The sequence below is a fragment of the Oncorhynchus mykiss genome, chromosome 2 (genome assembly GCF_013265735.2).
Source record: "Oncorhynchus mykiss isolate Arlee chromosome 2, USDA_OmykA_1.1, whole genome shotgun sequence".
Classification (NCBI taxonomy): Eukaryota; Metazoa; Chordata; class Actinopteri; order Salmoniformes; family Salmonidae; genus Oncorhynchus; species Oncorhynchus mykiss.
Genome location: NC_048566.1, coordinates 787,501 through 814,940, shown reverse-complemented (window position 1 = coordinate 814,940; position 27,440 = coordinate 787,501). Strand labels below are relative to the sequence as shown.

The following is a 27,440-nucleotide window of genomic DNA, read 5'->3' as shown; positions in this document are numbered from 1 at the left end:
CAGCACTGGTACCCCCTGTATATAGCCATTATATTACCTCATACCCCAGCATATCAACTCGGTACTGGTACCCCGTGTATATAGCCATGTTATTACCTCATACCCCAGCATATCAACTCGGTACTGGTACCCCGTGTATATAGCCATGTTATTACCTCATACCTCAGCATATCAACTCGGTACTGGTACCCCGTGTATATAGCCATGTTATTACCTCATACCCCAGCATATCAACTCGGTACTGGTACCCCGTGTATATAGCCAAGTTATCGTTACTCAGTGTGAATGTATTCCTCATGCTATTATTTTTCTGTTATTTCTCTATTTTTAATCTCTGCATTGTTGGGAAAGGCCTGTAACTAAGCATTTCACTGTTAGTCCACATCTGTTGTTTACATGTGGAAAACATGTGACAAATACAATTTGATTTGATTTATTCATCTTGATGGGATCCACTCACAGCATCATCAATCTGTTGGTCTTTGAACAGGAAAAGGACATCAGAGAGTTCTAGAAGTTTCTCCTTTGGCAGCAGGGATCAACCATGTCCCTGATACTACCCTGTCTCCTAAATGCATATTCTACAGTTAACCTAAACAAAAAAATATCTGTGCCACTCATCTCATCATATACAATGGACCACTGGTTTATAAAATCAAATCCATTCAAATATTATTTGTCACATACACGTGGTTAGCGGATGTTAATGCGAATGTAGCGAAATAGCTTGTTAAATAAATATATCAAGACATCTCAGGTTACACAGACCCTCAGGTTACGCAGACCCCAATTTTGATAAACTCTCATATCTACTGGGTGAAATACCACAGTGTGACATCACAGCAGCAAGATGTGTGACCTGTTGCCACGAGAAAAGGGCAACCAGTGAAGAACAAACACCATTGTAAATACAACCCATATTTATGCTTATTTATTTTCCCTTGTGTACTTTAACTATTTGCACATCCTTTCAACACTGTATATATATATAATATGACATTTTAAATGTCTCTATTCCTTTGAAACTTTTGGGAGTGTAATGTTTAATTTACATTTTTTTATGTTTATTTCACTTTTGTTATTATATATTTCACTTGCTTTGGCAATGTAAACATATGTTGTCCATGCCAATAAAGCCCATTGAATTGAGAGAGAGAGAGAGAGAGAGAGAGAGTGAGAGAGAGAGAGAGAGAGAGAGAGAGACATCAAGTACCAAGTAGTTGATCGGTGTGTGATCATTAATTTCATTATGTGTCACATCAGTAAACGTGTGTTTCAGTTCGATGTGACGTGGACGGACGTCAGTCCCGGTCATGTGCAGGTTTGTGCCTCTAAATACGCCTTATCAGTTGGCTAGGAGCATCCTGGCCGTTTCATTGCCACTACTATTAATGCGTTTCCCCGTTCTGCTCCGACGTTCTAGAATCTAGCACAACTACAATTAATCGTGGAAATTGCACGACTATTTAGGGGGCCCCTATTGAGTATCACCGAGTGAAGCAATCGCCACAGCATACCCTGCGTTATTGCTGGCAGCGTGTTTCTCGTGTTGAAGGCCTATAATTCTGTATATATTCTGCTTGCCCAGTAGCTCTTGGGAATCGAAAGCTAAAATGAATAAGAGGCTGCTATGTGCGCAACTTCGACACAAGAGAGCGCTCCTAAACGGGGGACGGTTGCAGCTGAACCGCAAGAAAGGATCTCATAGCCAGTAGACTACATATAAGCGCATACTTTAACCATCTCCTTCAAAACAAGGAGAGGAGAGAAGATGCGTTGAAATACTTACAAATGAACGATCTCTCTTATTTTTTATTATTGTGATTGAAAACAAAAAAATATATGTCGCGTATTTATTTATTTCCAAATTGCAGCCTATATTCGTATTTTTAAAAAAAATGTATTAGGTCTATTTATTAGCCTCATTTGAAAACGAAGTAGGCCAAACAAGGACCAAGATTGGTAAGTTTGTTCTATTGATTTGTATATAATATAAATAGACTAATCCTATTTAAACATATGTATCGGTATAGATTCATGCATTAACAATTCGTAGGCTATATGTTACAAGATAAGTTACAGAAATTATATTTTAAGAATTTAATTTAAAATATATATATATATATATATTCTGTCAGTGTAATCAGTGCACTATATTTGACCGACCGCTGCTGCTTCAATGCGGTCGGAGCTTTGTGTCACCAATATGTTTGTATCTGTAAAGCAGTTCCTACAGCGGGCTGTCGGTTCGGCGACACATCACAGGCTTCTTCAAACGGAAAGATAATTGACCGTTTCCACCTCTGTTCACAAAAGGGCAGTCCGGTGGGACTATAACGTAAACTCATCTCTCTGGAAATTAATGCAAATTCACGACTCTGAATTTATTGTGAACTCCGGATGTGAAAATATATATTAATTAAATGATCTTAAAATTGAAGGAAATATACTAAATTTTAGCCATAGTCTAAACAAACTATTTGGAAAATAATTTATGAAATGATCTAATAATTGTCTGAACAACCCGTTTAGGTTATTCTATAGACTAATAAAAAAATACAATTAACAAAAATTAAATAGAAAAAAAAAACATTGAAAACATTACAGGCCTACTTAATATATCAGGGAACATAACAAGTCAAACCTTTGTCGCCCAAACCTGATTCTGTAGCGCTACATGAGAAATACCGTGGAAAGCGTGAGCACAAATAATACTAGTGTCTGTTTCGATGAGGGTGACAACTTTCCATAGAGTGTTTTCACACCTTTATACAAACCCCCAGGTCTCGGCATTTCTGAAAACAAATCTCATACAATTTGTCATGTGGTTTACAAGAAAACGAATTGTTAAGTGAAAGGTATAAATGGTCAAGCCATGCAATAATTTAACGTAGCTAATTCCTCTGTATAGGTCTAACAGACGGATTTTACTACACATATCTGTGCTATCAATTGAATTGCTACTCCGTAATTAAATTGTTCTAATTTTCTAGTTAGCATCTTGCTATTATAAATCAATATGACCGAGAAGAGAGCTTAAACAAACATTTAGATATACCGCGGGGTCCGGGGGAGGTAAAGGCCCTCCTATATGTCTTAGTGAAGGGTTCTATAATGACGTGATAATTGTCGATCATCGGCCGGTCAATGACCTGATGGGCTGTAGAGAGATAGTTCAATGAGCGTTGTCTACCGGGAATACACACATAACTAGCGATAGATGGAGGGGTGGGGGGGGGGGGGGGGGGGGGGGGGACACGGGAAACCTGGATGTACAGTTTGATTTAGGATGTTACAACAACAACAACAACAAAAAAGACACAACATTTAACATTTACTCCAAGAGGTTGAAATATATAAGTAGAAAAAAGTATTTCGTGAACTAACACTCTCACTTGACCCCCTCCCCCCGTCCCGTCCCCCCCTACCACCTTACTAACTCTGACCTTGCTCATAACTACTTTATTGAGGACAAATGTACTGACTACGGCTGTGGTATGAGGTTGTCCCGTCTAGCTTTCTGTAGATGAATGTACTGACTACGGCTGTGATATGAGGTTGTCCCGTCTAGCTATCTGTAGATGAATGTACTGACTACGACTGTGATATGAGGTTGTCCCGTCTAGCTTTCTGTAGATGAATGTACTGACTACGGCTGTGGTATGAGGTTGTCCCGTCTAGCTTTCTGTAGATGAATGTACTGACTACGGCTGTGATATGAGGTTGTCCCGTCTAGCTTTCTGTAGATGAATGTACTGACTACGGCTGTGATATGAGGTTGTCCCGTCTAGCTTTCTGTAGATGAATGTACTGACTACGACTGTGATATGAGGTTGTCCCGTCTAGCTATCTGTAGATGAATACACTGACTGTAAGTCACTCTGAATAAGACCGTCTGCTAAATGAATAAAATCTATTAAAATAATAATAATAATAATAATAAAAAGCTAAATATAGGCCACGAGAAGTAGGTATTATTTTTAAATGTACAGAGCAGAATAAAACTCATGCCTCTCTGACAGGTCCTTATCTGGGAGATGTAGTGTCGCTTAACGTTTCACTATCAGCCTTACTGCGCAATTACATTTTGTATGAACTAAAACATTTAAACATACTTTTTTTATCAGTTAAATATCACACCCCCAAAAAAGGGTAAATATATGTGGACTGAGCCATCTATCACGATCCATCCTAAAAGCCACACCCATGGCCTTCACAGCAAATTGGGAGTGTGAAACGGGAATCACGTAATCACCCGTGCAGGTTATCACAGGGGAGCAGCTCGTCAGTTTACACAGTGGTAACTCAGTGCACACGGCCAGCCAGACGGGCAGGAGGACTTCCCTGCCTCTTGATTTACAGTAGCCTATATAGCCAGTTAGCCCGGTTGAGAGTATAGCTCTATAGCCTATGCGATTCTAATTGGGATATTTTGGATATACTTTTTTTTATTTTTATAAAAAAATATTGTACTTTTATTTCTCCAAAGGATGCAGAACTTTTCAAAAAGATCTCTGGTTCCGGTGCGTCTCCAACCCTTCTGACAGAAGCCCCGGAGAAGAATTGGAAGAAAAAACAGAAGACCGTGGGACCGAATAATATTTAATCTTAACCTGACAAAAAAAAAATTACCATGCTCGGAGAGGGAGAGAGCAACACCTTTCCTTCCCCCAAGGACGCCCCCCGCCCGGAGGAGAAGAGAAAGTCCCCGGTGGTGGGTGCAGATGACCCGGCTATGGCCGGCAGCGCTAGCCGATACACCGACGGACTCGGGCCAGACCGCTATTATATCTCACCCCCATCCAAGCAAACTGGAGACATGGCGAGTCCATGTTCTTTATTCCCTTATTCTCAGTCCGGTACCGTTTACACGGCTTCCGGTGGATCCAGATATTCGACATCGCTTCACTTCAGCTCGGTGTTGCCTCCCACGGGATTCTCCTCGGCGGGGCGTAATCAGTTCGGTTCGGCCTACCAGTTAGGACAGGGTGGGTGTCTCTACCCTCCATACAGCACCGGCTCCGGGATCGGCTCGGTGCCCCTACCCTCAGGCACGGGGGTGAGGGCTCAGGTCTACCTCTGTAACCGGCCTCTCTGGCTCAGGTTCCACCGTCATCAGACCGAGATGATTATCACCAAACAGGGCAGGTGAGTGCGACGTGGCCAGCGGCTAAAGCATTCCGAATGCTTGGGTTCGGCGGGTGCCGAGTGTGCTTTCATACTGTCGTGAAACTGTATTCTCTCAAACTTCTCTCATACATTAAAATACGGAAAAGGCGCCTGAATACTGAAAAGGATGCCATCATCATTAGTGTATTTATATCTGATGTTGTGAAACTTGTATTCTCTGAAACGCCACCCACACATTAATTTGTTCTCAAATTCTCACCAGATCTGGCACATTTAAAATGACGCATTTGAATCCCTGTCTGTTTATCAGGCGGATGTTCCCGTTCCTGGGTTTCAACCTGATGGGTCTGAATCTCTCTGCTCATTACAACGTGTTTGTGGAGGTCATGCTCGCGGACGCCAACCACTGGAGGTTCCAAGGCGGGAAATGGATCACCTGTGGAAAGGCGGACAATAATATGCAGGGTATGATCCTAGAAATTATAGGCAGTAGAAAGATTAGAAACGACTTCTAAAAAGAGTTGTTTTGATTACATTAACCACAGCGATTATGAAACAATCTTTTTTAAATGTATTTTTAAATAAATACAAATAATTTTCCTTCTTTTAGGAAACAAAATGTACGTCCATCCTGAATCTCCCAACACGGGAGCACACTGGATGAGACAGGAGATCTCCTTCGGCAAACTGAAGCTCACCAACAACAAAGGAGGCAGTAACAACAACGCACAGGTGATGCTTTTTTTATACCACCTGCATGGGGGGGTCATTTTAAGGAAATATAAATATATTCGAATAAGCCTGGGAATGTATTGATTTATGTACGAAATATTTTCATCGTTTAAAATATAAAATCATACTGTGGTTAATGTGTAACTTCCAGGCTCATTGTTTTAAATGCAAAACAAAATAAATAACATATTTATTTGATTGTTATTATCATGAAGATCATACATATTATTATGAAGATCATACATACATACATTATTAAGCCAAATCCTGAAAACATTTGCATAAACTTTGATGTCAGTGGTATGTGTAATTTTTTTTTTTTTTACCTTTACCTTTACCTTTATTTAACTCGGCAAGTCAGTTAAGAACAAATTCTTATTTCAATGACGGCCTAGGAACAGTGGGTTAACTGCCTGTTCAGGGGCAGAACGACAGATATTTAGGTCTGGGATTGGATCTAGCACCCTTTCGGTTACTAGTCCAACGCTCTTACCGCTAGGCTATCCAACCTGCTGCACCCGTATAGGATTTGGCCCACAAAGTCTTCTCCGTTGACTTTCTGTTCGGTTTCTCTGTGTACAGATGATAGTTCTTCAGTCTCTTCATAAGTATCAGCCGCGGCTACACATTGTAGAGGTGACAGAGGGGTTGGAGGACATGAGCAGTGACCCAAAGACCCAGACCTTCACCTTCCCTGAGAACCAGTTTATAGCCGTCACGGCCTATCAGAACACCGATGTAAGAATGCATCTTTCACTATCGTTCTCTCTCTCTCTGTCCGCTCCCTCTGCTCTCTCTCTCTCTGTCCTCTCTCCCTGCTCTCTCTCTCTCCCTGTCTCTCTCTCTCTCTCCCCCTGCTCTCTCTCTCTCTCCCCCTGCTCTCTCTCTCTCTCAACCATTTATCTCATTATAACACTGTTTTCTAATTGCTACTCTCTTTTTCCATAGATCACACAACTGAAAATTGACCACAACCCGTTTGCAAAAGGATTCAGGGATAACTATGATTCGTGAGTATCTTTAATATTTCCTCCATGTTGAAATTCACTTACCGTAACACAAGTTGACCGTGACCAATGACCGTAACACAAGTTTTTTTTTGCCGTGGTGTCGTATCCCTGTCACATTTCCTTATACACCGAGTGTACAAAACATTAAGAACACCTTCCTAATATTGCGTTTGCAGCCCCCTTTGCCTGCACAACAGCCCCTCAATTCGTCAGAGCATAGACTCTACAAGTTGTCGAAAACGTTCCACAGAGAGGCTGGCCCCGTGTAGACTCCAATGCTTTGTCTAATTGGCTGGATGTCCTTTGTGTTGGTGGACCATTCTTGATACACACAGGAAACTGTTGAGTGTGAAAAACCCAGCAGCGACTGGCGTGGCTCTGGCACCTACTACCATACCGTATTCAAAGCCCCTTAAATCTTCTGTCTTGCCCGTTCACCCTCTGAACGGCACACACACACACAATCCATGTCTCAGTTGTCTCAAGGCTTAAAAATCGTTCTTTAACCCGTCTCCTCCCCTTCATCTACACTGATTGAAGTGGATTTAACAAAGTGACATCAATAAGGGATCATAGCTTTCACCTGGATTCACCTGGTCAGGCGGTGTCATGGATAGAGCAGGTGTCCTTAATGTTTTATCCACCCAGTGTACATTCTCCATCTCTCTTCTCCTATGATATTCTAGGATGTACACAGCTCCAGAGGGTGACCGACTGACCCCCTCCCCCACCGACTCCCACCGCTCCCACCAGATCGTCCCAGGTGCTCGCTACGCCATGCAGCCTTTCTTCCAGGACCAGGTCATCAACAACCTGCCCCAGAACCGCTTCTACAACAGCGAGAGGACAGTACCCCAGACCAACAGTCTCTTTTCCCCTCAGCCAGAGGACAGCGCCTCCCAGAGGTGGTTTATCTCCATGCAACAGGGAGGAGCTGGCCCCAACAAACTGGATCTCAGTTCCTATGAAGGGGACTACTCTAGCAGCCTGCTCCCTTACGGGATTAAATCCCTGCCTCTACAGAACTCCCACGCTCTCACCTACTACCCAGACTCTCCTTTCACTTCCATGGCATCAGGATGGGGCTCTAGAGGATCTTACCAGAGAAAGGTGACCACGGGCCTGCCGTGGTCCCCTAGACCCAGCCCCACTGGGTTCCCAGAGGACCAGCTGTCTGTGCCTGACAAAGACAAGGCTCAGGGGGAAGAGATCAACGGCAGTAGTGTTGGTAACATAGCTTCAACGTGGACTGATACTCACTCTTCCACGCTGGGCCTGGAGAAGGCTGACTCTGGGGTCGTGGTGTGTAAAAGGAGACGTACGCCTCTGAGTGGACCCGGCACAGAGAACTCCCCCACTGTAAAGGGTGAGAGTCTGACTGCCACTGACTCCTACAGCAAAGACTCATCCGTTTCTAAAAGTATGGCTTACTATTCCTTCTACACAAGCCCTTAATTATCTTGTCACCTTTTAAAAAATCTTTGATGCCAGGGGTTTTCCCTCTTTTCTTATTGGTTGGAAGTTCCAAGTCTGTCGATATTCTGCCAAACCAGTGCCACCTACACCAACCTTATTCACCAGGGTTTTTTAACAGCATGTGACTGGACAGTGTGATTTTTTAAAACTAACAATCTATGATGGACCGTGGGAATTGTTCTTAAAGTGCCAGAGTATTCGATATAACCCAGTGGGGTTGTGCTATAATGTATATTGTCCTTCAATGTACCCAGTTGATGTGTGTTTGTACAAAATATGCCTTCACATTGAAGTTTTTTGTTTTTACAGACTCATTTATTGAAGGCTTGTGAATATGATATTTGTGCACTGTAACATGTGAAGGGTCTTGTATCAAATAGACTGTACATTGTTAAGAGTTTTGTTGTTGTTGTTGTTGTTTTTTTTCTTAATAAACAAACACAAAAAAAGCTTCAAGCTTCGTTATCCAACTATTGAATGAATAGGAGTCTTTGGTCCGTCAGAGTAACGCAATAAAGATAACAGCCTAAATCAGGACGACACCATCGACTCTTATATCGACAACGCAACACAATCTCTACCTGTACCATTTATATATCACTTAACTAGGCAAGTCATTTAAGAACAAATTCTTATTTACAATGGCGTTCTACCCGAGGAAGAGTGGGTTTAACTGCCTTGTTCAGGGGGCAGAACAACAGACTAGGCTACCTGTCTCTAACCACTAGTTAGTTTGGTTTAACTGCCTTGTTCAGGGGGCAGAACAACAGACTAGGCTACCTGTCTCTAACCACTAGTTAGTTTGGTTTAACTGCCTTGTTCAGGGGGCAGAACAACAGACTAGGCTACCTGTCTCTAACCACTAGTTAGTTTGGTTTAACTGCCTTGTTCAGGGGGCAGAACAACAGACTAGGCTACCTGTCTCTAACCACTAGGCTACCTGTCTACCTGCTGCCATCAAGGTCCAGACATCCTGTCAGTTTGTTACTTTGGTTGCTACAGGCTCAGAAATCCATATCCTCTCTTTTGGTCACAGATTTATCTAATTCATTTATATTTATATATGTGTGTGTGTTTTATTGTCACACACCGGACTGGTGCAGTGTAATGTGTTGTTTTACAGGGTCAGTCATAGTAGTATGATAGGTGTTGTTTTACAGGGTCGGCCATAGTAGTATGATAGGTGTTGTTTTACAGGGTCAGTCATAGTAGTATGATAGGTGTTGTTTTACAGGGTCAGTCATAGTAGTATGATAGGTGTTGTTTTACAGGGTCGGCCATAGTAGTATGATAGGTGTTGTTTTACAGGGTCAGTCATAGTAGTATGATAGGTGTTGTTTTACAGGGTCAGTCATAGTAGTATGATAGGTGTTGTTTTACAGGGTCGGTCATAGTAGTATGATATGTGTTGTTTTACAGGGTCAGTCATAGTAGTATGATAGGTGTTGTTTTACAGGGTCAGTCATAGTAGTATGATAGGTGTTGTTTTACAGGGTCGGCCATAGTAGTATGATAGGTGTTGTTTTACAGGGTCAGTCATAGTAGTATGATAGGTGTTGTTTTTACAGGGTCAGCCATAGTAGTATGATAGGTGTTGTTTTTACAGGGTCAGCCATAGTAGTATGATAGGTGTTGTTTTTACAGGGTCAGCCATAGTAGTATGATAGGTGTTGTTTTACAGGGTCGGCCATAGTAGTATGATAGGTGTTGTTTTACAGGGTCGGCCATAGTAGTATGATAGGTGTTGTTTTACAGGGTCGGCCATAGTAGTATGATATGTGTTGTTTTACAGGGTCAGTCATAGTAGTATGATAGGTGTTGTTTTACAGGGTCAGTCATAGTAGTATGATAGGTGTTGTTTTACAGGGTCGGCCATAGTAGTATGATAGGTGTTGTTTTACAGGGTCAGTCATAGTAGTATGATAGGTGTTGTTTTACAGGGTCGGCCATAGTAGTATGATAGGTGTTGTTTTACAGGGTCAGTCATAGTAGTATGATAGGTGTTGTTTTACAGGGTCGGTCATAGTAGTATGATATGTGTTGTTTTACAGGGTCAGTCATAGTAGTATGATAGGTGTTGTTTTACAGGGTCAGTCATAGTAGTATGATAGGTGTTGTTTTACAGGGTCGGCCATAGTAGTATGATAGGTGTTGTTTTACAGGGTCAGTCATAGTAGTATGATAGGTGTTGTTTTTACAGGGTCAGCCATAGTAGTATGATAGGTGTTGTTTTTACAGGGTCAGCCATAGTAGTATGATAGGTGTTGTTTTTACAGGGTCAGCCATAGTAGTATGATAGGTGTTGTTTTACAGGGTCGGCCATAGTAGTATGATAGGTGTTGTTTTACAGGGTCGGCCATAGTAGTATGATAGGTGTTGTTTTACAGGGTCGGCCATAGTAGTATGATAGGTGTTGTTTTACAGGGTCGGCCATAGTAGTATGATAGGTGTTGTTTTACAGGGTCAGCCATAGTAGTATGATAGGTGTTGTTTTACAGGGTCGGCCATAGTAGTATGATAGGTGTTGTTTTACAGGGTCAGTCATAGTAGTATGATAGGTGTTGTTTTACAGGGTCAGTCAGTCATAGTAGTATGATAGGTGTTGTTTTTACAGGGTCAGTCATAGTAGTATGATAGGTGTTGTTTTACAGGGTCGGCCATAGTAGTATGATAGGTGTTGTTTTACAGGGTCGGCCATAGTAGTATGATAGGTGTTGTTTTACAGGGTCAGTCATAGTAGTATGATAGGTGTTGTTTTACAGGGTCAGTCAGTCATAGTAGTATGATAGGTGTTGTTTTTACAGGGTCAGCCATAGTAGTATGATAGGTGTTGTTTTACAGGGTCGGCTATAGTAGTATGATACAGTAGGTGTTGTTTTACAGGGTCAGCCATAGTAGTATGATAGGTGTTGTTTTACAGGGTCAGTCATAGTAGTATGATAGGTGTTGTTTTACAGGGTCAGTCATAGTAGTATGATAGGTGTTGTTTTACAGGGTCAGCCATAGTAGTATGATAGGTGTTGTTTTACAGGGTCGGCCATAGTAGTATGATAGGTGTTGTTTTACAGGGTCAGTCATAGTAGTATGATAGGTGTTGTTTTACAGGGTCAGCCATAGTAGTATGATAGGTGTTGTTCTACAGGGTCAGCCATAGTAGTATGATAGGTGTTGTTTTACAGGGTCAGCCATAGTAGTATGATAGGTGTTGTTTTACAGGGTCAGCCATAGTAGTATGATAGGTGTTGTTTTACAGGGTCAGCCATAGTAGTATGATAGGTGTTGTTTTACAGGGTCAGCCATAGTAGTATGATAGGTGCTGTTTTACAGGGTCGGCCATAGTAGTATGATAGGTGTTGTTTTACAGGGTCAGCCATAGTAGTATGATAGGTGTTGTTCTACAGGGTCAGCCATAGTAGTATGATAGGTGTTGTTTTACAGGGTCAGCCATAGTAGTATGATAGGTGTTGTTTTACAGGGTCAGCCATAGTAGTATGATAGGTGTTGTTTTACAGGGTCAGTCATAGTAGTATGATAGGTGTTGTTTTTACAGGGTCAGCCATAGTAGTATGATAGGTGTTGTTTTACAGGGTCAGCCATAGTAGTATGATAGGTGTTGTTTTACAGGGTCAGTCATAGTAGTATGATAGGTGTTGTTTTACAGGGTCAGCCATAGTAGTATGATAGGTGTTGTTTTACAGGGTCAGCCATAGTAGTATGATAGGTGTTGTTTTACAGGGTCAGCCATAGTAGTATGATAGGTGTTGTTTTACAGGGTCAGCCATAGTAGTATGATAGGTGTTGTTTTACAGGGTCAGCCATAGTAGTATGATAGGTGTTGTTTTACAGGGTCGGCCATAGTAGTATGATAGGTGTTGTTTTACAGGGTCAGTCATAGTAGTATGATAGGTGTTGTTTTACAGGGTCAGTCAGTCATAGTAGTATGATAGGTGTTGTTTTTACAGGGTCAGTCATAGTAGTATGATAGGTGTTGTTTTACAGGGTCGGCCATAGTAGTATGATAGGTGTTGTTTTACAGGGTCGGCCATAGTAGTATGATAGGTGTTGTTTTACAGGGTCAGTCATAGTAGTATGATAGGTGTTGTTTTACAGGGTCAGTCAGTCATAGTAGTATGATAGGTGTTGTTTTTACAGGGTCAGCCATAGTAGTATGATAGGTGTTGTTTTACAGGGTCGGCTATAGTAGTATGATACAGTAGGTGTTGTTTTACAGGGTCAGCCATAGTAGTATGATAGGTGTTGTTTTACAGGGTCAGTCATAGTAGTATGATAGGTGTTGTTTTACAGGGTCAGTCATAGTAGTATGATAGGTGTTGTTTTACAGGGTCAGCCATAGTAGTATGATAGGTGTTGTTTTACAGGGTCGGCCATAGTAGTATGATAGGTGTTGTTTTACAGGGTCAGTCATAGTAGTATGATAGGTGTTGTTTTACAGGGTCAGCCATAGTAGTATGATAGGTGTTGTTCTACAGGGTCAGCCATAGTAGTATGATAGGTGTTGTTTTACAGGGTCAGCCATAGTAGTATGATAGGTGTTGTTTTACAGGGTCAGCCATAGTAGTATGATAGGTGTTGTTTTACAGGGTCAGCCATAGTAGTATGATAGGTGTTGTTTTACAGGGTCAGCCATAGTAGTATGATAGGTGCTGTTTTACAGGGTCGGCCATAGTAGTATGATAGGTGTTGTTTTACAGGGTCAGCCATAGTAGTATGATAGGTGTTGTTCTACAGGGTCAGCCATAGTAGTATGATAGGTGTTGTTTTACAGGGTCAGCCATAGTAGTATGATAGGTGTTGTTTTACAGGGTCAGCCATAGTAGTATGATAGGTGTTGTTTTACAGGGTCAGTCATAGTAGTATGATAGGTGTTGTTTTTACAGGGTCAGCCATAGTAGTATGATAGGTGTTGTTTTACAGGGTCAGCCATAGTAGTATGATAGGTGTTGTTTTACAGGGTCAGTCATAGTAGTATGATAGGTGTTGTTTTACAGGGTCAGCCATAGTAGTATGATAGGTGTTGTTTTACAGGGTCAGCCATAGTAGTATGATAGGTGTTGTTTTACAGGGTCAGCCATAGTAGTATGATAGGTGTTGTTTTACAGGGTCAGCCATAGTAGTATGATAGGTGTTGTTTTACAGGGTCAGTCATAGTAGTATGATAGGTGTTGTTTTACAGGGTCAGCCATAGTAGTATGATAGGTGTTGTTTTACAGGGTCAGCCATAGTAGTATGATAGGTGTTGTTTTACAGGGTCAGCCATAGTAGTATGATAGGTGTTGTTTTATAGGGTGCCCCTGGAACATATTGGGGACGTTATAAAGAGGCAATATGCTGGATTTGACTCTGATCATAAGTCAGAGCAATGGTCACCAACCTTTTCGGTCACCTTCGGAGTCAAGATCACCTTCGGAGTCAAGGTCACCTTCGGAGTCAAGGTCACCTTCGGAGTCAAGGTCACCTTCGGAGTCAAAAAGCAAGCGGAGATCTACCACTCAGATGATATATTTTTTAAACCCTGTATGCGTGTATTTCCCAGAAGCCTCAGTAGACTGTCATGAAGGTAGCCCGGTAGCAGCTAAAAACGTTAATGGAAGTAGTTCAGCGTCTAATCGTTCTTACATCTCTGAGATATCAGACACTTCAAAACAAATTTCCTTTAGATTTGATCTGTTATTCAATGTGTTTCTATGGGCTAATAGCAGTAAGGACTATCTGTTATTCAATGTGTTTCTATGGGCTAATAGCAGTAAGGACTATCTGTTATTCAATGTGTTTCTATGGGCTAATAGCAGTAAGGACTGTCTGTTATTCAATGTGTTTCTAATAGCAGTAAGGACTATCTGTTATTCAATGTGTTTCTATGGGCTAATAGCAGTAAGGACTATCTGTTATTCAATGTGTTTCTAATAGCAGTAAGGACTATCTGTTATTCAATGTGTTTCTATTGGCTAATAGCAGTAAGGACTATCTGTTATTCAATGTGTTTCTATGGGCTAATAGCAGTAAGGACTATCTGTTGTTCAATGTGTTTCTATGGGCTAATAGCAGTAAGGCCAATGTTTCCTCAAATAATTTGTTAATATATATATATATATAATACCTAAAGGGGTCCTAAAATTCAAAATACAGCAGTAGCCCAGGTGAGAGCCCCCCTGGACATTAGCGTGATGAGATATATTGGAGTGATCCGAGTTGAAGGAGGAGGGCTGAAGCTCGAAAATGAGGGCACAGTGATTTGAGCTATCTGATTGGCCAGCGCGGTAGTCATACTTTATTTAGCTCCCTTGGTCACCTGGGTAGGCAGGAATGTTTATCCCATCAGACAAATGAAAATGGTTCAAAATGGGAACACTTTTCCTACCAGGCGCGCGGGGGCTTCTCAAGTACACCTACCACCAACAGACCAAAACGAATGGAAAAACTAAATATGAGCACAAGGCTTTATCATTGGCATTTCCATAGAAATGTTTGGTGATCGACTAGTAATGCCTTGCAGATCAACCAGTCGATTCACTGGTTAATGAGCACTGAGTCGGAGCGTTTGTCCAACACCAAAATAGTACACAGTATCTGGTAAAGCAAAGTCAAATCCCTGAAAGAGACTTTTCCATAACTTATTTTCTGAAATAATCAGTGTCACGGAATACTTTAAAATCGCTGCATTTTCGAAACGATGATCAGAACGTTAGGCCTATCCTATGTAAATGGAAAGCGCTGAGTCTAACCACACGCGATCACATCCCCCATTGAGAACAATGAGGGGATTCGAATGACTCTGTCCCGGGCGCGGGTGAAAGTGAATTGCATTGGTTTCAGGAACCCCGGGGCTGCTTCCAGGGCTTGAACCAGGTGCCCCGCTCCGGCCCACCGCGAACTCTGCTCAAAGTGATGTAAAGGAGAGAACATTATTTATAATAACGGTGACATGGAGAACATCAGACCTCTCTGAAATGAAAATGGGATGACCATCCCGTCAGCAAAATATATTTGACCTAAACCCTCCCTGAATGCCTTGGGTGTGAAAAAAACCCAAGTGACCCTCCCCTATACCCAAAATAACAATTAAAACAAAGTAGATAGCAGAGAGCATCTACCATTTAACCTCACGTCTTGGACAGACCAGAGCAGTAGATAGGCAGTTTTAGAAACCGTTCTTCATCCTGTAAGCATTACATGACAACAAAGGAATTTTGATTGCGCAACAGGGCTGTGTGGTCAGAAGGTTCTGGGTTCGCAGACCACTGTGGACAAGAGTAGGGGCGGAAAGAATCTGCTTAAATATTTAAAAGCATTGCATGAATCTATCGTCATATTTGTAGGTCCAAGAATTTATAAACATTTCAGAGTTCTAGGTCATTTTACAATCTTTCAGCTTAAGAACAGACAGAGAGATAGACCTGTGTGTTCATCTGATCATGTTTCTTCAAGGCCAAATCACTGTGATTTGTTTGCAACAAAACTGTCCCCCCGACAGACCTTAACCCAACAATAGAGCTAACCCAACGACAAAACTTAACCCAATGTTAAGGTTGTCTTGCGGTGAAGGAGAGGAGGACCAAAATGCAGCGTTGTTATTTGTATACATCTTTAATAAAGATGAAAACACGAACAAAACAACAACCGTAACGTGAAAACTTAAACAGCCTTATCTGGTGCAAACAAACACAGAGACAGGAACAATCACCCACGAAACACTCAAAGAATATGGCTGCCTAAATATGGTTCCCAATCAGAGACAACGATAAACACCTGCCTCTGATTGAGAACCACTCCAGACAGCCATAGACTTTTCTAGATAACCCCACTAAGCCACAATCCCAATACCTACAAAAAAAAACAAGACAAAACACACCACATAATAAACCCATGTCACACCCTGGCCTGACCAAAATAATAAAGAAAACACTAAATACTAAGACCAGGGTGTGACACCCAACAATAGAGCTTAACCCAACGACAGAGTTTAACCCAACGACAGAACTTAACCCAACGACAGAACTTAACCCAACGACAGAACTTAACCCAACGACAGAACTTAACCCAACGACAGAACTTAACCCAACGACAGAGTTTAACCCAACAATAGAGCTTAACATAACGACAGAACTTAACCCAACAATTAGAGCTTAACACAACGACGGAACTTAACCCAACGACAGAACTTAACCCAACGACAGAACTTAACCCAACGACAGAGTTTAACCCAACAATAGAGCTTAACACAACGACAGAACTTAACCCAACGACAGAACTTAACCCAACGACAGAACTTAACCCAACGACAGAACTTAACCCAACGACAGAGTTTAACCCAACAATAGAGCTTAACACAACGACAGAACTTAACCCAACGACAGAACTTAACCCAACGACAGAACTTAACCCAACGACAGAACTTAACCCAACGACAGAACTTAACCCAACAATAGAGCTTAACCCAATGACAGAACTTAACCCAACGACAGAACTTAACCCAACGACAGAACTTAACCCAACGACAGAACTTAACCCAACGACAGAGCTTAACCCAACAATAGAACTTAACCCAACGACAGAACTTAACCCAACAATAGAGCTTAACACAACGACGGAACTTAAACCAACGACAGAACTTAACCCAACGACAGAACTTAACCCAATGACAGAGTTTAACCCAACAATAGAGCTTAACCCAATGACAGAACTTAACCCAACGACCGAACTTAACCCAACGACAGAACTTAACCCAACGACAGAGCTTAACCCAACAACAGAACTTAACCCAACGACAGAACTTGACCCAACGACAGAACTTAACCCAACGACAGAGCTTAACCCAACAATAGAACTTAACCCAATGACAGAAGGTCACAAGTGTTTCCCTAAAAGCTGCCTGGGTTTAAACATCTTCCATTGTACAGAAAGTGAATAGCTTCATCAATCGATAGTGACCGAATTAGATGACTTCCCAGGTCTATGTTGTTGTCTCCATCGGCTATAGAAGTTTGAATAGCTCAGCCTCTGAACAATTATCAATTATAGTAGTAGCCAGCTATTAAAGTTGACCTCCAGTCTTCCTTCTCATCTTCGTGCTCTCCTTGTCAAACTGAACAGAACAGCCTTTAGGCTCGTCCACGTGTAAGATAGTGAATTTTATTTGGGACTTGGCCTTAATCAAAATAAATAAATGGGAAGAAACCTTTGACTCTCCTCCTGAACTGCCATCAAAGGCAACACACAGCGCAGCCATTGGTTAGGCAGCACAGAGCACAGCCATTGGTTAGGCAGCACACAGCGCAGCCATTGGTTAGGCAGCACAGAGCACAGCCATTGGGTAGGCAACACACAGCACAGCCATTGGTTAGGCAGCACACAGCACAGCTATTGGTTAGGCAGCACAGAGCACAGCCATTGGGTAGGCAACACACAACACAGCCATTGGTTAGGCAACACAGAGCACAGCCATTGGTTAGGCAGCACACAGCACAGCCATTGGTTAGGCAGCACACAGCGCAGCCATTGGTTAGGCAACACACAGCACAGCCATTGGGTAGGCAACACACAACACAGCCATTGGTTAGGCAACACAGAGCACAGCCATTGGTTAGGCAGCACACAGCACAGCTATTGGTTAGGCAGCACAGAGCACAGCCATTGGGTAGGCAACACACAGCACAGCCATTGGTTAGGCAGCACACAGCACAGCTATTGGTTAGGCAGCACAGAGCACAGCCATTGGGTAGGCAACACACAACACAGCCATTGGTTAGGCAACACAGAGCACAGCCATTGGTTAGGCAGCACACAGCACAGCCATTGGTTAGGCAGCACACAGCGCAGCCATTGGTTAGGCAACACACAGCACAGCCATTGGGTAGGCAACACACAACACAGCCATTGGTTAGGCAACACAGAGCACAGCCATTGGTTAGGCAGCACACAGCACAGCCATTGGTTAGGCAGCACACAGCACAGCCATTGGGTAGGCAGCACACAGCACAGCCATTGGTTAAGCAGCACACAGCACAGCCATTGGTTAAGCAGCACACAGCACAGCCATTGGTTAGGCAACACACAGCACAGCCATTGGTTAGGCAGCACACAGCACAGCCATTGGTTAGGCAGCACACAGCGCAGCCATTGGTTAGGCAGCACACAGCACAGCCATTGGTTAGGCAGCACACAGCACAGCCATTGGTTAGGCAGCACACAGCACAGCCATTGGTTAGGCAACACACAGCACAGCCATTGGTTAGGCAGCACACAGCACAGCCATTGGTTAGGCAGCACACAGCACAGCCATTGGTTAGGCAGCACACAGCACAGCAGTTGGTTAGGCAGCACACAGCACAGCCATTGGTAAAGCAGCACAGCCATTGGTTAGGCAGCACACAGCACAGCTATTGGTTAAGCAGCACACAGCACAGCCATTGGTTAGGCAGCACACAGCACAGCCATTGGGTAGGCAGCACACAGCACAGCCATTGGTTAAGCAGCACACAGCACAGCCATTGGTTAAGCAGCACACAGCACAGCCATTGGTTAGGCAACACACAGCACAGCCATTGGTTAGGCAGCACACAGCACAGCCATTGGTTAGGCAGCACACAGCGCAGCCATTGGTTAGGCAGCACACAGCACAGCCATTGGTTAGGCAGCACACAGCACAGCCATTGGTTAGGCAGCACACAGCACAGCCATTGGTTAGGCAGCACACAGCACAGCTATTGGTTAGGCAGCACAGAGCACAGCCATTGGGTAGGCAACACACAACACAGCCATTGGTTAGGCAACACAGAGCACAGCCATTGGTTAGGCAGCACACAGCACAGCCATTGGTTAGGCAGCACACAGCGCAGCCATTGGTTAGGCAACACACAGCACAGCCATTGGGTAGGCAACACACAACACAGCCATTGGTTAGGCAACACAGAGCACAGCCATTGGTTAGGCAGCACACAGCACAGCTATTGGTTAGGCAGCACAGAGCACAGCCATTGGGTAGGCAACACACAGCACAGCCATTGGTTAGGCAGCACACAGCACAGCTATTGGTTAGGCAGCACAGAGCACAGCCATTGGGTAGGCAACACACAACACAGCCATTGGTTAGGCAACACAGAGCACAGCCATTGGTTAGGCAGCACACAGCACAGCCATTGGTTAGGCAGCACACAGCGCAGCCATTGGTTAGGTAACACAGAGCACAGCCATTGGTTAGGCAGCACACAGCACAGCCATTGGTTAGGCAGCACACAGCGCAGCCATTGGTTAGGCAACACACAGCACAGCCATTGGGTAGGCAACACACAACACAGCCATTGGTTAGGCAACACAGAGCACAGCCATTGGTTAGGCAGCACACAGCGCAGCCATTGGTTAGGTAACACAGAGCACAGCCATTGGTTAGGCAGCACACAGCACAGCCATTGGTTAGGCAGCACACAGCGCAGCCATTGGTTAGGCAACACACAGCACAGCCATTGGGTAGGCAACACACAACACAGCCATTGGTTAGGCAACACAGAGCACAGCCATTGGTTAGGCAGCACACAGCGCAGCCATTGGTTAGGTAACACAGAGCACAGCCATTGGTTAGGCAGCACACAGCACAGCCATTGGTTAGGCAGCACACAGCGCAGCCATTGGTTAGGCAACACACAGCACAGCCATTGGGTAGGCAACACACAACACAGCCATTGGTTAGGCAACACAGAGCACAGCCATTGGTTAGGCAGCACACAGCGCAGCCATTGGTTAGGCAGCACAGAGCACAGCCATTGGGTAGGCAACACACAGCACAGCCATTGGTTAGGCAGCACACAGCACAGCTATTGGTTAGGCAGCACAGAGCACAGCCATTGGGTAGGCAACACACAACACAGCCATTGGTTAGGCAACACAGAGCACAGCCATTGGTTAGGCAGCACACAGCACAGCCATTGGTTAGGCAGCACACAGCGCAGCCATTGGTTAGGCAACACACAGCACAGCCATTGGGTAGGCAACACACAACACAGCCATTGGTTAGGCAACACAGAGCACAGCCATTGGTTAGGCAGTACACAGCACAGCTATTGGTTAGGCAGCACAGAGCACAGCCATTGGGTAGGCAGCACACAGCACAGCAGTTGGTTAGGCAGCACACAGCACAGCCATTGGTAAAGCAGCACAGCCATTGGTTAGGCAGCACACAGCACAGCTATTGGTTAAGCAGCACACAGCACAGCCATTGGTTAGGCACCACGCAGCACAGCCATTGGTTAAGCAGCACACAGCACAGCCATTGGTTAGGCAGCACACAGCACAGCCATTGGTTAAGCAGCACACAAACACGTTTTGGATCAGTAAGAGCAGAGCAGACGGGACTCAGGTTTGGAATATCCATTTCAGTGTTTAATGCAGCCTAGTTAAGCAACAAGGCACGAGGGGGTGTGGCGTATGGCCAATATACCACGGCTAAGGGCTGTTCTTGTGCACGACGCATCGCAGAGTGTTTTTACACAGCCCTTAGCCGTGCTATATTGGCCATATACCACAACGCCCTTAGGTGCCTTATTGCTATTATAAACTGGTTACCAATATAATTAGAGCAGTAAAAATAAATGTTTCGTCATACACATGGTATACGGTCTGATGTACCACAGCTGTCAGCCAATCAGCATTCAGGACTCGAACCACTGTTTATAATTTTATTTATACCATACCAGCAGCTATCTTAGAAATATAACATTGGCACTGTGCATCTCCCAGCATGCACTTTGTACCCTTTAGCTTATTTAGGCTATGGATCATCTGATTGAGATCACACTAAATAGCCGAGAGGTGAACTTGATATTGTGCACCCAGCAGAGAATCAGATGAGGGGCGGCGTCGGGCACACATGGATAAATGGCCTAATAAGCAACTATTTTTAAAACTCTGAGAAATATTTAAATTTAATAAATTATAAATGACATGACCCTCCACGGGGCTACATTAAAAAAAATAAAAAATCCTCCCTTTGACTGAAATTGAAAAAGAAAGACCCTCCCCATTGTCCTCCATTCTGTATATTTGACTCATCCCTAATTACCCACGGGATAAAAACGAGTTTAATCAACATTGTTTCTACATAATTTAAATGAAAAAAAATATACGTAATGATGTTGAATCAATGTGGAAAATTGATTCGATTTGCAAAAAAAAAATCATCCCTTTTTTTAACCTAAATCCCAATGATATGGTGAAATGTTTTGTTCATTTCATGTTGAATTCAAGTTAGTGGACAACTCAACCAAATGTAAATCCAAACTAGACGCTGAACTGATGTCTGTGCCCTGTATCTAAGCACATGGAGTAATGAGGATTCTGTGAATGAGTATTCTGTTTTCACATGCAAAAAGGGATTGCTTTTGAAAAAAAAAGCTTTATCTGCTTTGCAAATAAAAACTCGTTTGAAAATTCAAACGTATATTGTATGGAACAAAGATATTGTAACGACCCTGGGTTTATAAGCGAGGAAATCGACGCTACCGCTTGAGTATACTTTTTGCGGCACAGTCGACAGCGCGCAGGACTTCGGGCTAGAAGGTCGAGGGTTCGAGACCTGCTCCCTGCTCTTTCATTACAATATTGTTGCCTGTGTTTCTGGACGATGCATCATGCTGCCTTCTTAACAACATGACAGCATGGCGCAACATGTCGTAGATTACTGTTCTATTAGAGAGTGCGCTCCTCCCGCACAGTTTAACGTCTTCACGTCACGGGCCATATACCGGTGCCCACGTGGTTCAGCATAATCGAATCCACCCATTGATTTATATATACACTGCTCAAAAAAAATTAAGGGAACACTTAAACAACAAATGTAACTCCAAGTCAATCACACTTCTGTGAAATCAAACTGTCCACTTAGGAAGCAACACTGATTGACAATACATTTCACATACTGTTGTGCAAATGGAATAGACAACAGGTGGAAATTATAGGCATTTAGCAAGACACCCCCAATAAAAGAGTGGTTCTGCAGGTTGTGACTACAGACCATTTCTCAGTTCCTATGCTTCCTGGCTGATGTTTTGGTCACTTTTGAATGCTGGCGGTGCTTTCACTCTAGTGGTAGCATGAGACGGAGTCTACAACCCACACAAGTGGCTCAGGTAGTGCAGCTCATCCAGAATGGCACGTCAATGCGAGCTGTGGCAAGAAGGTTTGCTGTGTCTGTTAGCGTAGTGTTCAGAGAATGGAGGCGCTACCAGGAGACAAGCCAGTATATCAGGAGATGTGGGGGAGGCCGTTGGGGGGCAACAACCCAGCAGCAGGACCGCTACCTCTGCCTTTGTGCAAGGAGGAGCAGGAGAGCACTGCCAGAGCCCTGCAAAATGACCTCCAGCAGGCCACAAATGTGCATGTATGTGTCTGCTCAAACGGTCATAAACAGACTCCATGAGGGTGGTATGAGGGCCCGACGTCCACAGGTGGGGGTTGTGCTTACAGCCCAACACCGTGCAGGACATTTGGCATTTGTCAGAGAACACCAAGATTGGCAAATTCGCCACTGGCGCCCTGTGCTCTTCACAGATGAAAGCAGGTTCAGACTGAGCACATGTGACAGACGTGACAGAGTCTGGAGACGCCGTGGAGGACGTTCTGCTGCCTGCAACATCCTCCAGTATGACCGGTTTGGCGGTGGGTCAGTCATGGTGTGGGGTGGCATTTCTTTGGGGGGCCGCACAGCCCTCCATGTGTTCGCTAGAGGTAGCCTGACTGCCATTAGGTACCGAGATGAGATCCTCAGACCCCTTGTGAGACCATATGCTGGTGCGGTTGGCCCTGGGTTCCTCCTAATCCAAGACAATGCTAGACCTCATGTGGCTGGAGTGTGTCAGCAGTTCCTGCAAGAGGAAGGCATTGATGCTATGGAATGGCCCGACCGTTCCCCAGACCTGAATCCAATTGAGCACATCTGGGACATCATGTCTCGCTCCATCCACCAACGCCACGTTGCACCACAGACTGTCCAGGAGTTGGCTGATGCTTTAGTCCAGGTCTGGGAGGAGATTCCTCAGGAGACCATCCGTCACCTCATCAGGAGCATGCCCAGGCGTTGTAGGGAGTTCATACAGGCACGTGGAGGCCACACACACTACTGAGCCTAATTTTGACTTGTTTTAAGGACATTACATCAAAGTTGGATCAGCCTGTAGTGTGGTTTTCCACTTTAATTTTGAGTGTCACTCCAAATCCAGACCTCCATGGGTTGATACATTTGATTTCCATTGATCATTTTTGTGTGATTTTGTTGTCGGCACATTCAACTATGTAAAGAAAAAAGTATTTAATAAGAATACTTCATTCATTCAGATCTAGGATGTGTTATTTTAGTGTTCCCTTTATTTTTTTGAGCAGTGTATCTACAGATACATCATTGCTTGGAGAAAGCCAGGACCAAGAGAAGAATGACCATTGAATTGATGGACTCTGCCGCCCTCGAGTGGGAGAAAGTTACAAGTGCTAGTTGTACAAGAGACAACCACTCATTTGTTTTCCAATGTGTACTATTCACTTTCTGGAAGCGTGGAGGCGTTTACCGGTTAATTTATAGTAAACAGACAGGATAATGGGCAATTGTTTACATCAAAATATTTTTGAAAGATTCTTCGACAAAAAAAAGGAATCATTATTTGACTTCAAACTTCCTAGAACGAAAAAAAACATCCTGCAATTTACAGCTTAGCCCTGATTCCTGATAACACTCAACTGGCAGTCTGGTGATTTGAGCGTCAGTGGCTGACAACAACAGAGGCAGGGCAGAGTGCACACTGCCAGCTACACACACAGCCAACTACACACGCAGACTAACAGCTACACACAGCCAGCTATACACAGCCAACTATACACACACTGCCAGCTCCACACACAGACTAACAGCTACACACAGCCAGCTACACACATCCAACTATACACATGACCAGCTACACCCGCAGACTAATAGCTAGAAGAACAACAGAAGCCTTATGGAATATCAGCGTTGTCTGACAGAAGAATAGAGAGTCACTGGCAACAGGACAACATTCTGGGGAACCGCAACAGCCTCTTTTGTAAGTCTACTTAAGCTAGCTAGCTAATCAATGTTTTCTTTATCTTTCTAGTTAACAAAAACACAGAAAAGCCAGAGAAGTGTAGTGCATTTTTAAAGTCATAAACATAAAAATAAAAAAACATGACATTTGCTGGCTAGTCACTGTCAACTGCTGCGAGTTGTTAGCTAACGTCGGCTAGTTAGTTAGCTTTCTCCAGCTAGCTAACGATAATTTAGCTCGTTAATCTGCCAAAACACCGATATGTGTTCGCCAGCTAGTTCATAAACATGAACAATGAGTAATGAACTAGCAAGTACCATTTGTACGTTTTTTTTTTAATGTTGGCTTTCGTTGAAACAACTAAAAGTTTGGATGATGAAGCTAACTAGGTAGATACAACCATGCTAGTTAGAAAACATACCAGCCACTTTGGTTGCTACTTTGTCTGTTATTATTGAATATCTTGGTTGCTACTTTGTCTGTTGTTATTGCATATCTTGGTTGCTACTTTGTCTGTTGTTATTGAATATCTTGCTTTATACTTTGTTGTTGAATATCCTGCTTGCTACTTTGTCTGTTGTTGTTGTTGAATATCTTGGTTGCTATTTTGTCTGTTGTTATTGAATATCTTGGTTTCTACTTTGTCTGTTGTTATTGAATATCTTGCTTTCTACTTTGTTGTTGAATATCTTGCTTTCTACTTTGTTGTTGAATATCCTGCTTGCTACTTTGTCTGTTGTTGTTGTTGAATATCTTGGTTGCTATTTTGTCTGTTGTTATTGAATATCTTGCTTTCTACTTTGTTGTTGAATATCCTGCTTGCTACTTTGTCTGTGGTTGTTATTGTTGTTAAATATCTTGGTTGTTACATTGTCTGTTGTTGTTGAATATCTCGGTTGCTACTGATTAGCTAGCAGTCAGGCGATGAACCTGCAAATATAATCACCCTTTTTTGAAAAGGCAGCAGTGCCAAGGAGGACAGTGTTTTGGTTGACAGTTTTTAGATAATAAATAGCTAGCTATCATGTTAGTTGTACGTCCTTATCAAAGATTGAACACTAGTATCAACAAGTTATCAAGTGACCCAGTGTTTCCAAGAAACGTGTTTATTTCTAACTTCCGCCTTGGTACAAAATGTGCATAGTGGGCAGTATTTTCTGCCCTGTCGGTATTTCCATTGATCATCAGTTATTATATTAAAAATGGCAAACATTTACCTCCACCTTATGGAAAAATTAGTAGAATTGCAGGAAATAAGCAAAAAGGTTTTGGGGGGGGGGGGGGGTATGCAGACCCATAAGCCACTGCAGCCCCTCATGAGGAGTTCTCTTTTTTTGCGTCCCCAACCCTCCCATCAAAGTTGCCCATCCCCGAGCTAGATGATGAGAAATCTCTAGCTAACACTAGACTGACACGATGTCATGAAACCAGGCCAGATCCAGCATAGAGCTTACAAACCATTTGACGGTTCTAATAGCTAGGGTACCTGCAACCTGTCATTCATGAATCAGATTTGTCACGTTTACACACCTGGATGTCACTCAACTGGACATCTCATGCAGCATCACAAAAACCAGGGGACTTCTAAGAATTGTAACTTGTGTTAAGAGACAAACCGTGAGTACATCTCACCTGCCCAGACCCGCATGCTCACACCTCCGTTCATACGGCCTGCATTTTTGTTTGCCACTTGGCCTTAAATTGTATTGAATTAGTTTTTTCTCGGTTTCCCAGGATATTTCTGTAATTTGATTTGTTCTTTTGTGTCAATGATGATGGTGAATTGATTGACTTCCACATTGTTAGTAAACAGGTTTTTTTCTCCCCCAAGATGAGAAGAGAATTGTCTAGCCCATTGGGTATCTCACTAGATCTTTTCACATCCAATATTTTCCAGAAGTGATCTAATTGGTCAAAAGAACAATTTAGTGTAGAGAAAGTTTAAAAAAAATCAGAATTTGTCTGTGTGTGTAAATGAAGCCAAAATAAGTGATTGTTCAACGGTTGGTTTGACCAATCAGAATCTATGCTTCCAGATGGACTGGGATGGGTTCCAGGTTGCCTCTGAGAATAACACTGACGTGGACACTGACTCAGTGACTTGAGGTCATAGAGCAGTGGTCACCAACCGGTCGATTTGACATCGACTGGCCGATCTTCTTAAAGGCATCACACTAGTCGATGGTCAAACATTTCTGTAGAAATGTCTTCTTTTTTTTCTCTTCAATTCGTCCTGCTCTGTTTGCAGTAGGTGGACTTGATTCAGAAGCCCTGGGCGCCTGGTAGGCAGGGTTCCCAATAAAACCATAAAAAACAGCCCCACAATAAAACCATCAAAACAGCCCCACTAGGCCCCACAATAAAACCATCAAAAACAGCCCCAACAGGTCCCACAATAAAACCATCAAAAACAGCCCCAACAGGTCCCACAACAAAACCATCAAAACAGCCCCAACAGGTCCCACAATAAAACCATCAAAACAGCCCCAACAGGTCCCACAATAAAACCATCAAAACAGCCCCAACAGGTCCCACAATAAAACCATCAAAAACAGCCCCAACAGGTCCCACAATAAAACCATCAAAAACAGCCCCAACAGGTCCCACAACAAAACCATCAAAACAGCCCCAACAGGTCCCACAACAAAACCATCAAAACAGCCCCAACAGGCCCCACAACAAAACCATCAAAAACAGCCCCACAATAAAACCATCAAAAACAGCCCCAACAGGTCCCACAATAAAACCATCAAAAACAGCCCCACAATAAAACCATCAAAAACAGCCCCAACAGGTCCCACAATAAAACCATCAAAAACAGCCCCAACAGGTCCCACAATAAAACCATCAAAACAGCCCCAACAGGTCCCACAATAAAACCATCAAAAACAGCCCCACAATAAAACCATCAAAACAGCCCCAACAGGTCCCACAATAAAACCATCAAAACAGCCCCAACAGGCCCCACAACAAAACCATCAAAAACAGCCCCAACAGGCCCCACAATAAAACCATCAAAAACAGCCCCAAC

The 27,440-nt window shown here is 43.4% G+C and overlaps 2 protein-coding genes across 3 annotated transcripts in view; both read left to right on the top strand.

Annotated features, from left to right (window-relative positions):
• Nucleotides 1-1,750: 1,750 nt before the first annotated feature.
• eomesb (eomesodermin-like protein b) lies at nucleotides 1,751-8,791 on the top strand. The gene is given in 7 exon segments (NM_001281390.1): nucleotides 1,751-1,962; nucleotides 4,490-5,148; nucleotides 5,441-5,595; nucleotides 5,741-5,862; nucleotides 6,445-6,600; nucleotides 6,811-6,872; nucleotides 7,559-8,791. Coding segments are annotated over 6 exon segments (1,779 nt in total). The 5' UTR covers nucleotides 1,751-1,962; nucleotides 4,490-4,633; the 3' UTR covers nucleotides 8,328-8,791.
• A 15,278-nt stretch (nucleotides 8,792-24,069) lies between these two features.
• Nucleotides 24,070-27,440, top strand: part of LOC110516483 (ankyrin repeat and IBR domain-containing protein 1) — a 63,218-nt gene continuing 59,847 nt past the window's right edge. For both annotated transcript variants that reach the window (XR_005034562.1, XM_036934898.1), the window contains exon 1: nucleotides 24,070-24,427. The gene's annotated coding sequence lies outside the window, so the exon portion shown is untranslated. The remainder of the gene's footprint in view (nucleotides 24,428-27,440) is intronic.